This window comes from Hyperolius riggenbachi, chromosome 2, assembly GCF_040937935.1.
Source record: "Hyperolius riggenbachi isolate aHypRig1 chromosome 2, aHypRig1.pri, whole genome shotgun sequence".
Lineage (NCBI taxonomy): Eukaryota > Metazoa > Chordata > Amphibia > Anura > Hyperoliidae > Hyperolius > Hyperolius riggenbachi.
In genome coordinates, this window is record NC_090647.1 from 573,792,653 (window position 1) to 573,812,036 (window position 19,384).

Here is a 19,384-nt window from a genome sequence, read left to right on the forward strand (position 1 = left end):
AGGAAGTACCATACTGGTGCTATAGGAAAAACTTATACCAACAGACCTCGAGATCACCTGTTGTTCTACCCCTATCCTTAAAGATCTGAGCTGCCTCTGGTAGGTCAGGGTCGGACTCGATTTCAATCTTACATAACAATCAGTGTCATTCAATTTTTTATAATACTCAACACTCATAATTGCGATATTTCCACTTTTTGTAGGCTTTTTTTTACAATCAAGTCCTCCCGTGATCTAAGCCAGGACAGTGCCTTAACTTCCATGGATGTTAAATTGGATTTTTCTTCTGGATATAGTAGGGCCTTCATTTCTCTCAGCACAGTTTGTTGAAAAATATCAATAGATGATCCTGCCGTTACCGGAAAGGGTCTAGAAGATTTACAGGGTTTAAATTCTTGCTGAACCTCCTCAACACGTCTGTTTTCTCTTAATAAATCCTCCAGGGCCTGCAAACATTGCAGAACTCTGGAGGTATAAAACCTAGGTTGCCTATCAGGGAATCCCCGTTGGATTCCACCCTTTCACCCTTCGACTGCTTAATGGCAAAGAACTCCATCAATATCAATACTCAATCATCTGATGGCCATGTATAAATCAACTTCAAATCTGAAGTATTCAAATTTTTGGACAATTGCAAAGTTTAGACTCTTCTTTAAAGTCTGTAGACATTCATCAGGTATATGAGATCCACTTATGTTCACTATTTGTAATACTCTAATCTCCATGCTCAATCCAGTGACTGACTAAGCATTACCTTGTACCCATACTGTGCTGTGTGATCTCCATGCTCCCCTCCAGTGACTAAGCATTACCCTGTACTCATACTGTGCTGTGTGATCTCCATGCTCCCCTCCAGTGACTAAGCATTACCTTGTACTCATACTGTGCTGCGTGATCTCCATGCTCCATCCAGTGACTAAGCATTACCTTGTACTCATACTGTGCTGTGTGATCTCCATGCTCCATCCAGTGACTAAGCATTACCTTGTACTCATACTGTGCTGTGTGATCTCTATGCTCCATCCAGTGACTAAGCATTACCTTGTACTCATACTGTGCCGTGTGATCTCCATGCTCAATCCAGTGACTGACTAAGCATTACCTTGTACTCATACTGTGCTGTGTGATCTCCATGCTCCCCTCCAGTGACTAAGCATTACCTTGTACTCATACTGTGCTGCGTGATCTCCATGCTCCCATCCAGTGACTAAGCATTACCTGGTACTCATACTGTGCTGTGTGATCTCCATGCTCCCCTCCAGTGACTAAGCATTACCTTGTACTCATACTGTGCTGTGTGATCTCCATGCTCCATCCAGTGACTAAGCATTACCTTGTACTCATACTGTGCTGTGTGATCTCCATGCTCCCCTCCAGTGACTAAGCATTACCTTGTACTCATACTGTGCTGTGTGATCTCCATGCTCCCATCCAGTGACTAAGCATTACCTTGTACTCATACTGTGCTGTGTGATCTCCATGCTCCATCCAGTGACTGACTAAGCATTACCTTGTACTCATACTGTGCTGTGTGATCTCCATGCTCAATCCAGTGACTGACTAAGCATTACCTTGTACTCATACTGTGCTGTGTGATCTCGATGCTCAATCCAGTGACTGACTAAGCATTACCTTGTACTCATACTGTGCTGTGTGATCTCCATGCTCCATCCAGTGACTAAGCATTACCTGGTACTCATACTGTGCTGTGTGATCTCCATGCTCCATCCAGTGACTAAGCATTACCTTGTGCTCATACTGTGCTGTGTGATCTCCATGCTCCCCTCCAGTGACTAAGCATTACCTTGTACTCATACTGTGCTGTGTGATCTCCATGCTCCCATCCAGTGACTAAGCATTACCTTGTACTCATACTGTGCTGTGTGATCTCCATGCTCCCATCCAGTGACTAAGCATTACCTTGTACTCATACTGTGCTGTGTGATCTCCATGCTCCATCCAGTGACTAAGCATTACCTTGTACTCATACTGTGCTGCGTGATCTCCATGCTCCATCCAGTGACTAAGCATTACCTTGTACTCATACTGTGCTGTGTGATCTCCATGCTCCATCCAGTGACTGACTAAGCATTACCTTGTACTCATACTGTGCTGTGTGATCTCTATGCTCCATCCAGTGACTAAGCATTACCTTGTACTCATACTGTGCTGTGTGATCTCCATGCTCAATCCAGTGACTGACTAAGCATTACCTTGTACTCATACTGTGCTGTGTGATCTCCATGCTCCCCTCCAGTGACTAAGCATTACCTTGTACTCATACTGTGCTGCGTGATCTCCATGCTCCCATCCAGTGACTAAGCATTACCTGGTACTCATACTGTGCTGTGTGATCTCCATGCTCCCCTCCAGTGACTAAGCATTACCTTGTACTCATACTGTGCTGTGTGATCTCCATGCTCCATCCAGTGACTAAGCATTACCTTGTACTCATACTGTGCTGTGTGATCTCCATGCTCCCCTCCAGTGACTAAGCATTACCTTGTACTCATACTGTGCTGTGTGATCTCCATGCTCCCATCCAGTGACTAAGCATTACCTTGTACTCATACTGTGCTGTGTGATCTCCATGCTCCATCCAGTGACTGACTAAGCATTACCTTGTACTCATACTGTGCTGTGTGATCTCCATGCTCCCATCCAGTGACTAAGCATTACCTTGTACTCATACTGTGCTGTGTGATCTCCATGCTCCATCCAGTGACTGACTAAGCATTACCTTGTACTCATACTGTGCTGTGTGATCTCCATGCTCCATCCAGTGACTGACTAAGCATTACCTTGTACTCATACTGTGCTGCGTGATCTCCATGCTCCAACCAGTGACTAAGCATTACCTTGTACTCATACTGTGCTGTGTGATCTCCATGCTCCCCTCCAGTGACTAAGCATTACCTTGTACTCATACTGTGCTGTGTGATCTCCATGCTCCATCCAGTGACTGACTAAGCATTACCTTGTACTCATACTGTGCTGTGTGATCTCCATGCTCAATCCAGTGACTGACTAAGCATTACCTTGTACTCATACTGTGCTGCGTGATCTCCATGCTCCATCCAGTGACTAAGCATTACCTTGTACTCATACTGTGCTGTGTGATCTCCATGCTCCCATCCAGTGACTAAGCATTACCTTGTACTCATACTGTGCTGTGTGATCTCCATGCTCCCCTCCAGTGACTAAGCATTACCTGGTACTCATACTGTGCTGTGTGATCTCCATGCTCCCCTCCAGTGACTAAGCATTACCTTGTACTCATACTGTGCTGTGTGATCTCCATGCTCCCATCCAGTGACTAAGCATTACCTTGTACTCATACTGTGCTGTGTGATCTCCATGCCCCATCCAGTGACTAAGCATTACCTGGTACTCATACTGTGCTGTGTGATCTCCATGCTGCCATCCAGTGACTAAGCATTACCTTGTACTCATACTGTGCTGTGTGATCTCCATGCTCCATCCAGTGACTAAGCATTACCTTGTACTCATACTGTGCTGTGTGATCCCCATGCTCCCCTCCAGTGACTAAGCATTACCTTGTACTCATACTGTGCTGTGTGATCTCCATGCTCCCATCCAGTGACTAAGCATTACCTTGTACTCATACTGTGCTGTGTGATCTCCATGCTCCCCTCAAGTGACTAAGCATTACCTTGTACTCATACTGTGCTGTGTGATCTCCATGCTCCCCTCCAGTGACTAAGCATTACCTTGTACTCATACTGTGCTGTGTGATCTCCATGCTCCATCCAGTGACTGACTAAGCATTACCTTGTACTCATACTGTGCTGTGTGATCTCCATGCTCCCATCCAGTGACTAAGCATTACCTTGTACTCATACTGTGCTGTGTGATCTCCATGCTCCCATCCAGTGACTAAGCATTACCTTGTACTCATACTGTGCTGTGTGATCTCCATGCTCCCATCCAGTGACTAAGCATTACCTGGTACTCATACTGTGCTGTGTGATCTCCATGCTCCCATCCAGTGACTAAGCATTACCTTGTACTCATACTGTGCTGTGTGATCTCCATGCTCCCATCCAGTGACTAAGCATTACCTTGTACTCATACTGTGCTGTGTGATCTCCATGCTCCATCCAGTGACTGAGCATTACCTTGTACTCATACTGTGCTGTGTGATCTCCATGCTCCATCCAGTGACTAAGCATTACCTTGTACTCATACTCTGCTGTGTGATCTCCATGCTCCATCCAGTGACTAAGCATTACCTTGTACTCATACTGTGCTGTGTGATCTCCATGCTCCCATCCAGTGACTAAGCATTACCTTGTACTCATACTGTGCTGTGTGATCTCCATGCTCCCCATCCAGTGACTAAGCATTACCTTGTACTCATACTGTGCTGTGTGATCTCCATGCTCCATCCAGTGACTGACTAAGCATTACCTTGTACTCATACTGTGCTGTGTGATCTCCATGCTCAATCCAGTGACTGACTAAGCATTACCTTGTACTCATACTGTGCTGTGTGATCTCCATGCTCCATCCAGTGACTAAGCATTACCTTGTACTCATACTGTGCTGCGTGATCTCCATGCTCCCATCCAGTGACTAAGCATTACCTGGTACTCATACTGTGCTGTGTGATCTCCATGCTCCCATCCAGTGACTAAGCATTACCTTGTACTCATACTGTGCTGTGTGATCTCCATGCTCCATCCAGTGACTAAGCATTACCTTGTACTCATACTGTGCTGTGTGATCTCCATGCTCCCATCCAGTGACTAAGCATTACCTTGTACTCATACTGTGCTGTGTGATCTCCATGCTCCATCCAGTGACTGACTAAGCATTACCTTGTACTCATACTGTGCTGTGTGATCTCCATGCTCCATCCAGTGACTGACTAAGCATTACCTTGTACTCATACTGTGCTGCGTGATCTCCATGCTCCAACCAGTGACTAAGCATTACCTTGTACTCATACTGTGCTGTGTGATCTCCATGCTCCCCTCCAGTGACTAAGCATTACCTTGTACTCATACTGTGCTGTGTGATCTCCATGCTCCATCCAGTGACTGACTAAGCATTACCTTGTACTCATACTGTGCTGTGTGATCTCCATGCTCAATCCAGTGACTGACTAAGCATTACCTTGTACTCATACTGTGCTGCGTGATCTCCATGCTCCATCCAGTGACTAAGCATTACCTTGTACTCATACTGTGCTGTGTGATCTCCATGCTCCCATCCAGTGACTAAGCATTACCTTGTACTCATACTGTGCTGTGTGATCTCCATGCTCCCCTCCAGTGACTAAGCATTACCTGGTACTCATACTGTGCTGTGTGATCTCCATGCTCCCCTCCAGTGACTAAGCATTACCTTGTACTCATACTGTGCTGTGTGATCTCCATGCTCCCATCCAGTGACTAAGCATTACCTTGTACTCATACTGTGCTGTGTGATCTCCATGCCCCATCCAGTGACTAAGCATTACCTGGTACTCATACTGTGCTGTGTGATCTCCATGCTGCCATCCAGTGACTAAGCATTACCTTGTACTCATACTGTGCTGTGTGATCTCCATGCTCCATCCAGTGACTAAGCATTACCTTGTACTCATACTGTGCTGTGTGATCCCCATGCTCCCCTCCAGTGACTAAGCATTACCTTGTACTCATACTGTGCTGTGTGATCTCCATGCTCCCATCCAGTGACTAAGCATTACCTTGTACTCATACTGTGCTGTGTGATCTCCATGCTCCCCTCAAGTGACTAAGCATTACCTTGTACTCATACTGTGCTGTGTGATCTCCATGCTCCCCTCCAGTGACTAAGCATTACCTTGTACTCATACTGTGCTGTGTGATCTCCATGCTCCATCCAGTGACTGACTAAGCATTACCTTGTACTCATACTGTGCTGTGTGATCTCCATGCTCCCATCCAGTGACTAAGCATTACCTTGTACTCATACTGTGCTGTGTGATCTCCATGCTCCCATCCAGTGACTAAGCATTACCTTGTACTCATACTGTGCTGTGTGATCTCCATGCTCCCATCCAGTGACTAAGCATTACCTGGTACTCATACTGTGCTGTGTGATCTCCATGCTCCCATCCAGTGACTAAGCATTACCTTGTACTCATACTGTGCTGTGTGATCTCCATGCTCCCATCCAGTGACTAAGCATTACCTTGTACTCATACTGTGCTGTGTGATCTCCATGCTCCATCCAGTGACTGAGCATTACCTTGTACTCATACTGTGCTGTGTGATCTCCATGCTCCATCCAGTGACTAAGCATTACCTTGTACTCATACTGTGCTGTGTGATCTCCATGCTCCATCCAGTGACTAAGCATTACCTTGTACTCATACTGTGCTGTGTGATCTCCATGCTCCCATCCAGTGACTAAGCATTACCTTGTACTCATACTGTGCTGTGTGATCTCCATGCTCCCCATCCAGTGACTAAGCATTACCTTGTACTCATACTGTGCTGTGTGATCTCCATGCTCCATCCAGTGACTGACTAAGCATTACCTTGTACTCATACTGTGCTGTGTGATCTCCATGCTCAATCCAGTGACTGACTAAGCATTACCTTGTACTCATACTGTGCTGTGTGATCTCCATGCTCCATCCAGTGACTAAGCATTACCTTGTACTCATACTGTGCTGCGTGATCTCCATGCTCCCATCCAGTGACTAAGCATTACCTGGTACTCATACTGTGCTGTGTGATCTCCATGCTCCCATCCAGTGACTAAGCATTACCTTGTACTCATACTGTGCTGTGTGATCTCCATGCTCCATCCAGTGACTAAGCATTACCTTGTACTCATACTGTGCTGTGTGATCTCCATGCTCCCATCCAGTGACTAAGCATTACCTTGTACTCATACTGTGCTGTGTGATCTCCATGCTCCCATCCAGTGACTAAGCATTACCTTGTACTCATACTGTGCTGTGTGATCTCCATGCTCCATCCAGTGACTGACTAAGCATTACCTTGTACTCATACTGTGCTGTGTGATCTCCATGCTCCATCCAGTGACTGACTAAGCATTACCTTGTACTCATACTGTGCTGTGTGATCTCCATGCTCAATCCAGTGACTGACTAAGCATTACCTTGTACTCATACTGTGCTGTGTGATCTCCATGCTCCCCTCCAGTGACTAAGCATTACCTTGTACTCATACTGTGCTGTGTGATCTCCATGCTCCATCCAGTGACTGACTAAGCATTACCTTGTACTCATACTGTGCTGTGTGATCTCCATGCTCCATCCAGTGACTGACTAAGCATTACCTTGTACTCATACTGTGCTGTGTGATCTCCATGCTCAATCCAGTGACTGACTAAGCATTACCTTGTACTCATACTATGGTGTGTGATCTCCATGCTCCCCCCCAGTGACTAAGCATTACCTTGTACTCATACTGTGCTGTGTGATCTCCATGCTCCCATCCAGTGACTAAGCATTACCTTGTACTCATACTGTGCTGTGTGATCTCCATGCTCCATCCAGTGACTAAGCATTACCTTGTACTCATACTGTGCTGTGTGATCTCCATGCTCCATCCAGTGACTGACTAAGCATTACCTTGTACTCATACTGTGCTGTGTGATCTCCATGCTCCATCCAGTGACTAAGCATTACCTTGTACTCATACTGTGCTGTGTGATCTCCATGCTCCATCCAGTGACTAAGCATTACCTGGTACTCATACTGTGCTGTGTGATCTCCATGCTCCATCCAGTGACTAAGCATTACCTTGTACTCATACTGTGCTGTGTGATCTCCATGCTCCATCCAGTGACTGACTAAGCATTACCTTGTACTCATACTGTGCTGTGTGATCTCCATGCTCCCCTCCAGTGACTAAGCATTACCTTGTACTCATACTGTGCTGTGTGATCTGGTTTTCTTGTATTCCTGTATTGTCATATTGCTGTATGTCACCCCTAAATATTGTCTGTAACCTAAATTAATGTTCAGCGCTGCGTAATATGTTGGCGCTTTATAAATACAATAAATAATAATAATAATAATAATAATTCTTCCTTTACAGGGTCTGTTAATTCCTGGTTTCCTCCTGTGACAGTCCCTATCAGGTCACCTGCCTCTTCTCTCCTCCTCCCCCTTCGCCTGCCTCCTCTCCTTCTCCTCCTAAAGGGACATCTTTTCTTTTAGGGTTACCCTTCTTATTGAGCTTCTTTTTATTGGACCCTCCGTCATTGCCAAAGTCAGACCCAGAATCTGTTGTCCAACCTTCCCTTGCGTGGCGTCTAGGGAACCGCCGTGGTGGGCATTGGGGGGCTGGAACCCATTCAAAAACCTTGCCATTAATCTCCTTGCCGGTCTAATTCCTGCGGCCGCTAGCTACATGATGCCCCCCTCCCTGCGGCGTCCCTCCCACCCCTCCGATCGCCGCCAGCGCACTCGCCCATAAGGAAATCCCGTTCTGAACGGGATTTCCTTTAGGGCTTCCCCCGTCGCCATGGCGACGATCGCGATGACGTCAGCGGGAGTCCTGATCCACCCCTCAGCGCTTCCTGGCACTGATTGGCCAGGCTGCGCACGGGGTCTCGGCGGGGGCCCACTAATGCGGCGGGTAGCGGCGGCGATCGCAGGTGACACGCAGCAAGCAAAGTGCTTGCTGCATGATTTAAAAAAAAAAATTATGTAAATCGGACCAGCAGGGCCAGAGCAATCCTCCGCGGCGGGTTACCCTGAGCTGAGCTCGGGATAACCGGCAAGGAGGTTAAGGAAATCCTCTTGATCTCTCAAATATTTGGACAATTTCCTCTCTTTGGTTTCCTTGCACCGCCGCAAACACCTCTGATGATACAACGGATGTTGTGAAACAGCTGCCAAGTAGGGGGAAGCGCTCACCATCGGGGCCTCCTCTGGTTTTACCATCTGCTGCCAATAAATGTTTTTATGGCGACACGAGCACTGGTGCCCGCCCTCTCTATTTTTTTTTTTTATATTGCAGTAATGTGTGCACCTTACCCTAGTGTCCAGAGCAGGTATTGCAGTAATGTGTGCACCTTACCCTAGTGTCCAGAGCAGGTATTGCAGCAATGTGTGCTCCTTACCCTAGTGTCCAGAGCAGGTATTGCAGCAATGTGTGCTCCTTACCCTAGTGTCCAGAGCAGGTATTGCAGCAATGTGTGCTCCTTACCCTAGTGTCCAGAGCAGGTATTGCAGCAATGTGTGCTCCTTACCCTAGTGTCCAGAGCAGGTATTGCAGCAATGTGTGCTCCTTACCCTAGTGTCCAGAGCAGGTATTGCAGTATTGTGTGCTCCTTACCCTAGTGTCCAGATCAGGTATTGCAGTATTGTGTGCTCCTTACCCTAGTGTCCAGAGCAGGTATTGCAGCAATGTGTGCCCCTTACCCTAGTGTCCAGAGCAGGTATTGCAGCAATGTGTGCTCCTTACCCTAGTGTCCAGAGCAGGTATTGCAGCAATGTGTGCTCCTTACCCCAGTGTCCAGAGCAGGTATTGCAGCAATGTGTGCACCTTACCCTAGTGTCCAGAGCAGGTATTGCAGCAATGTGTGCTCCTTACCCTAGTGTCCAGAGCAGGTATTGCAGCAATGTGTGCCCCTTACCCTAGTGTCCAGAGCAGGTATTGCAGCAATGTGTGCTCCTTACCCTAGTGTCCAGAGCAGGTATTGCAGCAATGTGTGCCCCTTACCCTAGTGTCCAGAGCAGGTATTGCAGCAATGTGTGCTCCTTACCCTAGTGTCCAGAGCAGGTATTGCAGCAATGTGTGCTCCTTACCCTAGTGTCCAGAGCAGGTATTGCAACAATGTGTCGTCCTTACCCTAGTGTCCAAAGCAGGTATTGCAGCAATGTGTGCTCCTTACCCCAGTGTCCAGAGCAGCTGTTGCAGCAATGTGTGCTCCTTACCCTAGTGTCCAGAGCAGGTATTGCAGCAATGTGTGCCCCTTACCCTAGTGTCCAGAGCAGGTATTGCAGCAATGTGTGCTCCTTACCCTAGTGTCCAGAGCAGGTATTGCAGCAATGTGTGCCCCTTACCCTAGTGTCCAGAGCAGGTATTGCAGCAATGTGTGCTCCTTACCCTAGTGTCCAGAGCAGGTATTGCAGCAATGTGTGCTCCTTACCCTAGTGTCCAAAGCAGGTATTGCAGCAATGTGTGCTCCTTACCCCAGTGTCCAGAGCAGCTGTTGCAGCAATGTGTGCTCCTTACCCTAGTGTCCAGAGCAGGTGTTGCAGCAATGTGTGCTCCTTACCTTAGTGTCCAGAGCAGGTGTTGCAGCAATGTGTCGTCCTTACCCTAGTGTCCAGAGCAGGTATTGCAGTAATGTGTGATCCTTACCTTAGTGTCCAGAGCAGGTGTTGCAGCAATGTGTCGTCCTTACCCTAGTGTCCAGAGCAGGTATTGCAGCAATGTGTGCTCCTTAACCTAGTGTCTAGAGGAGGTGTTGCAGCAATGTGTGCTCCTTACCCTAGTGTCCAGAGCAGGTGTTGCAGCAATGTGTGCTCCTTACCCTAATGTTCAGAGCAGGTATTGCAGCAATGTGTCGTCCTTACCCTAGTGTCCAGAGCAGGTATTGCAGCAATGTGTGCCCCTTACCCTAATGTTCAGAGCAGGTATTGCAGTAATGTGTGCTCCTTACCTTAGTGTCCAGAGCAGGTATTGCAGCAATGTGTCGTCCTTACCACTAGTGTCCAGAGCAGGTATTGCAGCAAAGTGTCGTCCTTACCCCTAGTGTCCAGAGCAGGTATTGCAGAGAACAGCTGGTGTTGTAGTCTGACATGCTTTTTTGTGTCTTTTCATGCTCTGCCTCCCTCTGGCATCACTGCTCCTTGTGGCCACTTCTCAAGATCTTCCTGTAATTTTTACTATTTCGTTCTTTTCCTGCTCCTTAGGACTCCAGCTCATGGGGGTGCCATCTGAATCGAGACAGTGTTACCCCAAAACTATCGCCATCAGAGTGCGCCTCTCTTAAGGCATCTGCCCAGTATTATGGGATGAAGCTGAAGTCAAAGTTAGGCAGTGCTGTGAAGGTGAGTCTATGATGGGGTGATGGCTGTGTGGTGCTTCTGGTGATGAGGTGAGGGCTGTGTGGTGCTTCTGGTGGAGAGGTGATGGCTGTGTGGTGCTTCTGGTGGAGAGGTGACGGCTGTGTGGCGCTTCTGGTGGAGAGGTGAGTTGTGTGGTGCTTCTGGTGGAGAGGTGATGGCTGTGTGGTGCTTCTGGTGGATGGCTGTGTGGTGCTTCTGGTGGAGAGGTGATGGCTGTGTGGTGCTTCTGGTGGAGAGGTGATGGCTGTGTGGTGCTTCTGGTGGAGAGGTGACGGCTGTGTGGTGCTTCTGGTGGAGAGGTGATGGCTGTGTGGTGCTTGTGGTGGAGAGGTGACGACTGTGTGGTGCTTCTGGTGGAGCGGTGAGTTGTGTGGTGCTTCTGGTGGAGAGGTGACGGCTGTGTAGTGCTTCTGGTGGAGAGGTGAAGGCTGTGTGGTGCTTCTGGTGGAGAGGTGAAGGCTGTGTGGTGCTTCTGGTGGAGAGGTGAAGGCTGTGTGGTGCTTCTGGTGGAGAGGTGAAGGCTGTGTGGTGCTTGTGGTGGAGAGGTGAAGGCTGTGTGGTGCTTCTGGTGGAGAGGTGAAGGCTGTGTGGTGCTTCTAGTGGAGAGGTGAGTTGTGTGGTGCTTCTGGTGGAGAGGTGATGGCTGTGTGGTTCTTCTGGTGGAGAGGTGAGCTATGTGGTGCTTCTGGTGGAGAGGTGACGGCTGTGTGGTGCTTCTGGTGGAGAGGTGATGGCTGTGTTGTGCTTCTGGTGGAGAGGTGAGGGCTGTGTGGTGCTTCTTGTGGAGAGGTGACGGCTGTGTTGTGCTTCTGGTGGAGAGGTGACAGCTGTGTGGTGCTTGTGGGGTAGAGGTGACGGCTGTGTGGTGCTTGTGGGGTAGAGGTGAGCTGTGTGGTGCTTGTGGGGTAGAGGTGAGCTGTGTGGTGCTTGTGGTGGAGAGGTGAGTTGTGTGGTGCTTCTGGTGGAGAGGTGATGGCTGTGTGGTGCTTCTGGTGGAGAGGTGATGGCTGTGTGGTGCTTCTGGTGGAGAGGTGATGGCTGTGTGGTGCTTCTGGTGGAGAGGTGATGGCTGTGTGGTGCTTCTGGTGGAGAGGTGAGGGCTGTGTGGTGCTTCTGGTGGAGAGTTGAGGGCTGTGTGGTGCTTCTGGTGGAGAGGTGATGGGTGTGTGGTGCTTGTGGTGGAGAGTTGATGGCTGTGTGGTGCTTCTGGTGGAGAGGTGACGGCTGTGTGGTGCTTCTGGTGGAGAGGCGACGGCTGTGTGGTGCTTCTGGTGGAGAGGTGGCAGTTGTGTGGTGCTTCTGGTGGAGAGGTGGCAGTTGTGTGGTGCTTCTGGTGGATAGGTGATGGCTGTGTGGTGCTTCTGGTGGAGAGTTGATGGTTATGTGGTGCTTCTGGTGGAGAGGTGATGGCTGTGTGGTGCTTCTGGTGGAGAGGTGACGGCTGTGTGGTGCTTGTGGGGTACAGGTGAGCTGTGTGGTGCTTGTGGTGGAGAGGTGAGTTGTGTAGTGCTTCTGGTGGAGAGGTGATGGCTGTGTGGTGCTTCTGGTGGAGAGGTGAGGGCTGTGTGGTGCTTCTGGTGGAGAGGTGATGGCTGTGTGGTTTTTCTGGTGGATGGCTGTGTGGTGCTTGTGGTGGAGAGGTGATGGGCTGTGTGGTGCTTCTGGTGGAGAGGTGATGGCTGTGTGGTGCTTCTGGTGGAGAGGTGATGGCTGTGTGGTGCTTCTGGTGGAGAAGTGACGGCTGTGTGGTGCTTGTGGTGGAGAGGTGAGTTGTGTGGTGCTTCTGGTGGAGAGGTGATGGCTGTGTGGTGCTTCTGGTGGAGAGGTGAGGGCTGTGTGGTGCTTCTGGTGGAGAGGTGATGGCTGTGTGGTGCTTCTGGTGGAGAGGTGAGTTGTGTGGTGCTTCTGGTGGAGAGGTGATGGCTGTGTGGTGCTTCTGGTGGAGAGGTGAGGGCTGTGTGGTCCTTCTGGTGGAGAGGTGAGGGCTGTGTGGTCCTTCTGGTGGAGAGGTGACGGCTGTGTGGTGCTTCTGGTGGAGAGGTGATGGCTGTGTGGTGCTTCTGGTGGAGAGGCGACAGCTGTGTGGTGCTTCTGGTGGAGAGGTGGCAGTTGTGTGGGGCTTCTGGTGGAGAGGTGGCAGTTGTGTGGTGCTTCTGGTGGAGAGGTGGCAGTTGTGTGGTGCTTTTGGTGGAGAGGTGATGGCTGTGTGGTGCTTGTGGTGGAGAGGTGAGTTGTGTGGTGCTTCTGGTGGAGAGTTGATGGTTATGTGGTGCTTCTGGTGGAGAGGTGAGGGCTGTGTGGTGCTTCTGGTGGAGAGGTGAGGGCTGTGTGGTGCTTCTGGTGGAGAGGTGACGGCTGTGTTGTGCTTCTGGTGGAGAGGTGACGGCTGTGTTGTGCTTCTGGTGGAGAGGTGACGGCTGTGTGGTGCTTGTGGGGTAGAGGTGAGCTGTGTGGTGCTTGTGGGGTAGAGGTGAGCTGTGTGGTGCTTGTGGTGGAGAGGTGAGTTGTGTGGTGCTTCTGGTGGAGAGGTGATGGCTGTGTGGTGCTTCTGGTGGAGAGGTGATGGCTGTGTGATGCTTCTGGTGGAGAGGTGAGGGCTGTGTGGTGCTTCTGGTGGAGAGGTGAGGGCTGTGTGGTGCTTCTGGTGGAGAGGTGATGGCTGTGTGATGCTTCTGGTGGAGAGGTGAGGGCTGTGTGGTCCTTCTGGTGGAGAGGTGAGGGCTGTGTGGTCCTTCTGGTGGAGAGGTGACGGCTGTGTGGTGCTTCTGGTGGAGAGGTGATGGCTGTGTGGTGCTTCTGGTGGAGAGGCGACAGCTGTGTGGTGCTTCTGGTGGAGAGGTGGCAGTTGTGTGGGGCTTCTGGTGGAGAGGTGGCAGTTGTGTGGTGCTTCTGGTGGAGAGGTGGCAGTTGTGTGGTGCTTTTGGTGGAGAGGTGATGGCTGTGTGGTGCTTGTGGTGGAGAGGTGAGTTGTGTGGTGCTTCTGGTGGAGAGTTGATGGTTATGTGGTGCTTCTGGTGGAGAGGTGAGGGCTGTGTGGTGCTTCTGGTGGAGAGGTGAGGGCTGTGTGGTGCTTCTGGTGGAGAGGTGACGGCTGTGTTGTGCTTCTGGTGGAGAGGTGACGGCTGTGTTGTGCTTCTGGTGGAGAGGTGACGGCTGTGTGGTGCTTGTGGGGTAGAGGTGAGCTGTGTGGTGCTTGTGGGGTAGAGGTGAGCTTTGTGGTGGAGAGGTGAGTTGTGTGGTGCTTCTGGTGGAGAGGTGATGGCTGTGTGGTGCTTCTGGTGGAGAGGTGATGGCTGTGTGATGCTTCTGGTGGAGAGGTGAGGGCTGTGTGGTGCTTCTGGTGGAGAGGTGAGGGCTGTGTGGTGCTTCTGGTGGAGAGGTGATGGGTGTGTGGTGCTTGTGGTGGAGAGTTGATGGCTGTGTGGTGCTTCTGGTGGAGAGGTGACGGCTGTGTGGTGCTTCTGGTGGAGAGGCGACGGCTGTGTGGTGCTTCTGGTGGAGAGGTGGCAGTTGTGTGGTGCTTCTGGTGGAGAGGTGGCAGTTGTGTGGTGCTTCTGGTGGATAGGTGACGGCTGTGTGGTGCTTGTGGTGTACAGGTGAGCTGTGTGGTGCTTGTGGTGGAGAGGTGAGTTGTGTAGTGCTTCTGGTGGAGAGGTGATGGCTGTGTGGTGCTTCTGGTGGAGAGGTGAGGGCTGTGTGGTGCTTCTGGTGGAGAGGTGAGGGCTGTGTGGTGCTTCTGGTGGAGAGGTGATGGCTGTGTGGTGCTTCTGGTGGAGAGATGTGATGGCTGTGTGGTGCTGGTGGTGGAGAGGTGATGGCTGTGTGGTGCTTCTGGTGGAGAGGTGACGGCTGTGTGGTGCTTCTGGTGGAGAGGTGACGGCTGTGTGGTGCTTCTGGTGGAGAGGTGATGGCTGTGTGGTGCTTCTGGTGGAGAGGTGATGGCTGTGTGGTGCTTCTGGTGGAGAGGTGACGGCTGTGTGGTGCTTCTGGTGGAGAGGTGATGGCTGTGTGGTGCTTCTGGTGGAGAGATGTGATGGCTGTGTGGTGCTGGTGGTGGAGAGGTGATGGCTGTGTGGTGCTTGTGGTGGAGAGGTGATGGGCTGTGTGGTGCTTCTGGTGGAGAGGTGATGGCTGTGTGGTGCTTGTGGTGGAGATGTGATGGCTGTGTGGTGCTTCTGGTGGAGAGGTGACGGCTGTGTGGTGCTGGTGGTGGAGAGGTGATGGCTGTGTGGTGCTTCTGGTGGAGAGGTGATGGCTGTGTGGTGGTTCTGGTGGAGAGGTGATGGCTGTGTGGGGTGCTTCTGGTGGAGAGGTGATGGCTGTGTGGTGCTTCTGATGAAGAGGTGATGGCTGTGTGGTGCTTCTGGTGGAGAGGTGATGGCTGTGTGGTGCTTCTGGTGGAGAGGTGATGGCTGTGTGGTGCTTCTGGTGGAGAGGTGATGGCTGTGTGGTGCTTCTGGTGGAGAGGTGACGGCTGTGTGGTGCTTCTAGTGGAGAGGTGATGGCTGTGTGGTGCTTCTGGTGGAGAGGTGACGGCTGTGTGGTGCTTCTGGTGGAGAGTTGATGGCTGTGTGGTGCTTCTGGTGAAGAGGTGATGGCTGTGTGGTGCTTCTGGTGGAGAGGTGATGGCTGTGTGGTGCTTCTGGTGGAGAGGTGATGGCTGTGTGGTGCTTCTGGTGGAGAGGTGACGGCTGTGTGGTGCTTCTGGTGGAGAGTTGATAGCTGTGTGGTGCTTCCTTTATGGGAAAAGGTTGATGTGGATTATGATAGATGCTTGCTGGTCATTTCCTTTTTCTCTCGAGGTCACACAGTAGAATGCCGTTAGGAGGGTTTCTTTATAATGTGCCACTAGTTGTGTTTTCTTGTGTAGCCTTCTGACATTAACATTTAAGTTTAGATTTATAGTCTACTTCTGTGACCTGCTATGTCTGACCACATTTCCGGGGTGTTTTGTTCTAGGATCGTCCTTTGTCTCTGAAGAAGCCACTAACACCTAGCAATGATCATTCAAAGAGGAGGAGTTCTGCCTCCTCCGGCGTTTTGCCTCCAGCCTCCTCCTCCAGCATTTTGCCTCCAGCCTCCTCCTCCAGTGTTAAGCCTTCAGCCTCCTCCTCCAGCATTTTGCCTCCAGCTGCCTCCGTGTTTGTTTCTGAAGACTCTTCACTTTCCACTGAGGAATTGTCCTCTTCCACACTAGGCCTGAAAACACACAAGCTTACTTCTAAGTCATCCGGTCAGGAGAGTATTGGGAAGAAGTTCCACCAGCTCCAGTCTAAAGTTGGACAACGGCTGTCTGTACTAGATCCAGACTGGCTGGAGAGATGCGAATATAGAATGACAGGACGGCCAGCAATGAGAGACGTGGCCATTGTGGAAGACCAAAAAGAAACCAAACCAGTCTGTTGTGTAGATATATCTCCTTCTACCCATCAACACCACAGTGATGTACCGGTACCAACTAATACACTGTCGGCACAGGTGGGAAAGCACAGAGAAGCCAAACCTTCTTGCACTGCTGTGTCTGCACAGGAGGGAATGCAGAATGATGCCACACCCTCCAGCAGTGCTGTGTTTGTACAGGAGGGAAAGCAGAATGATGCCACACCCTCCAGCAGTGCTGTGTCTGTACAGGAGGGAAAGCAGAATGATGCCACACCCTCCAGCAGTGCTGTGTCTGTACAGGAGGGAAAGCAGAATGATGCCACACCCTCCAGCAGTGCTGTGTCTGTACAGGAGGGAAAGCAGAATGATGCCACACCCTCCAGCAGTGCTGTGAGGGGAAGAGTGTTACATAGAAAGAGACAAAGAGACACAACATATGATGTAGATACTGCTGAATTGCAATCACAAAGTTGCAAAAAGCGTCGCAAAACGAGGCCAACTCCAGAGAAGAAAAGTCGTAAACAGGACCCTAAAATTGTTAAAGAAGATGACTGTTCTCTAACCGAAAATTCATCTGTAAAGTCTGACCAAGGAACAGAGAATATTCTGGGGGAAGTAATAGAAGAAGAGCTGGTGCAGAACATTTCTCCACATCCACAGCACAGTGTCAGGTACACCGTCTGCTCCTTGTCCCCGGCCTCTTCCTGCTCTGTGTCCTGGGCTCTTCCTGCTCTCTGTTCCTTTTCCCCGGCCTCTTCCTGCTCTCTGCTCCATGTCCCGGGCCTCTTCCTGCTCTGTGTCCTGGGCTCTTCCTACTCTCTGCTCCATGTCCCCGGCCTCTTCCTGCTCTCTGCTCCATGTCCCGGGCCTCTTCCTGCTTTGTGTCCCCCAGGCCTCTTCCTGCTTTCTGCTCTGTGTCCCCCAGGCCTCTTCCTGCTCTGTGCCCCAGGCTCTTTCTGCTCTGTGTATCCTGGGTCTCTTCCTGCTCTTTGCTCTGTGTCCCAGGCTCTTCCTGCTCTCTGCTCTGTGCCCCAGGCTCTTTCTGCTCTGTGTATCCCGGGTCTCTGCCTGCTCTTTGCTCTGTGCCCAAGGTCCCCTTCTACTCTGTGCAGTCTGGGATATTTGGGGAGGTCAGTGATGATCAGGACCATGGTGGAAGAGCTGTCCCTCTAGTAATGGCTGTCTATGGTGGATATTAGGACTGTAGGAGTATTGATGGAGTTCATTGATGGTAAGGACCTTGGTGGAAGAGCTGTCCCTCTAGTAATGGCTTCCACTGGTGGGTATTAGGACTGTAGGAGTATGGGTGGAGCTCCGTGATGGTCAGGACCTTGGTGGAAGAGCGGTCTCTCTAGTAATGGCTGCCACTGGTGGATATTAGGACTGTAGGAGTATGGATGGAGCTCAGTGATGGTCAGGACCTTGGTGGAAGAGCTGTCCCTCTAGTAATGGCTTCCACTGGTGGGTATTAGGACTGTAGGAGTAAGGGTGGAGCTCAGTGATGGTCAGGACCTTGGTGGAAGAGCTTATCCTCTAGTAATGGCTGCCACTGGTGGATATTAGGACTGTAGGAGTATGGGTGGAGCTCAGTGATGGTCAGGACCTTGGTGGAAGATCTGACCCTCTAGTAATGGCTGCCACTGGTGGATATTAGGACTGTAGCAGTATGGATGGAGCTCAGTGATGGTCAGGAGCTTGGTGGAAGAGCTGTCCCTCTAGTAATGGCTTCCACTGGTGGGTATTAGGACTGTAGGAGTAAGGGTGGAGCTCAGTGATGGTCAGGACCTTGGTGGAAGAGCTTATCCTCTAGTAATGGCTGCCACTGGTGGATATTAGGACTGTAGGAGTATGGGTGGAGCTCAGTGATGGTCAGGAACTTGGTGGAAGATCTGACCCTCTAGTAATGGCTGCCACTGGTGGATATTAGGACTGTAGCAGTATGGATGGAGCTCAGTGATGGTCAGGAGCTTGGTGGAAGAGCAGTCCCTCTAGTAATGGCTGCCACTGGTGGATATTAGGACTGTAGGAGTATGGGTGGAGCTCAGTGATGGTCAGGACCTTGGTGGAAGAGCTGACCCTCTAGTAATGGCTGCCACTGGTGGATATTAGGACTGTAGGAGTATGGGTGGAGCTCAGTGATGGTTAGGACCTTGGTGGAAGAGCTTATCCTCTAGTAATGGCTGCCACTGGTGGATATTAGGACTGTAGGAGTATGGGTGGAGCTCAGTGATTATCAGGACCTTGGTGGAAGAGCTGCCCCTGTAGTATTGGCTGCTACTTGTGGATATTGTTACTGTAGGAGTATGGGTGGAGCTCAGTGATGGTCAGGACCTTGGTGGAAGAGCTGTCCCTGTAGTAATGGCTGCCACTGGTGGATATTAGGACTGTAGGAGTATGGGTGGTGCTCAATGATGCTCAGGACCTTGGTGGAAGAGTTGTCCCTCTAGTAATGGCTGCCACTGGTGGATATTAGGACTGTAGCAGTATGGGGGGAGCTCAGTGATGGTCAGGACCTTGGTGGAAGAGCTGTCCCTCTGGTAATGGCTGCCAGTGGTGGATATTAGGACTGTAGGAGTATGGGTGGAGCTCGGTGATGGTCAGGACCTTGGTGGAAGAGCTGTCCCTCTAGTAATGGCTGCTACTTGTGGATATTGTTACTGTAGGAGTATGGGTGGAGCTCCGTCATGGTCAGGACCTTGGTGGAAGAGCGGTCTCTCTAGTAATGGCTGCCACTGGTGGATATTAGGACTGTAGGAGTATGGGTGGAGCTCCAGTGATGGTCAGGACCTTGGTGGAAGAGCTGCCCCTCTAGTAATGGCTGCCAGTGGTGGATATTAGGACTGTAGGAGTATGGGTGAAGCTCAGTGATGGTCAGGACCTTGGTGGAAGAGCTGCCCCTCTAGTAATGGCTGCCACTGGTGGATATTAGGACTGTAGCAGTATGGGGGG

At 50.7% G+C, this 19,384-nt stretch overlaps 1 protein-coding gene across 3 annotated transcripts in view; it reads left to right on the forward strand.

The window, feature by feature from the left end:
* RECQL4 (RecQ like helicase 4) overlaps positions 1-19,384 on the forward strand; it is a 219,395-nt gene that overhangs the window by 59,245 nt on the left and 140,766 nt on the right. For all 3 annotated transcript variants that reach the window (XM_068271053.1, XM_068271055.1, XM_068271054.1), the window contains exons 6-7: positions 10,898-11,035; positions 16,013-17,106. In XM_068271053.1, coding sequence (XP_068127154.1) covers positions 10,898-11,035; positions 16,013-17,106 — 1,232 coding nt within the window. The remainder of the gene's footprint in view (positions 1-10,897; positions 11,036-16,012; positions 17,107-19,384) is intronic.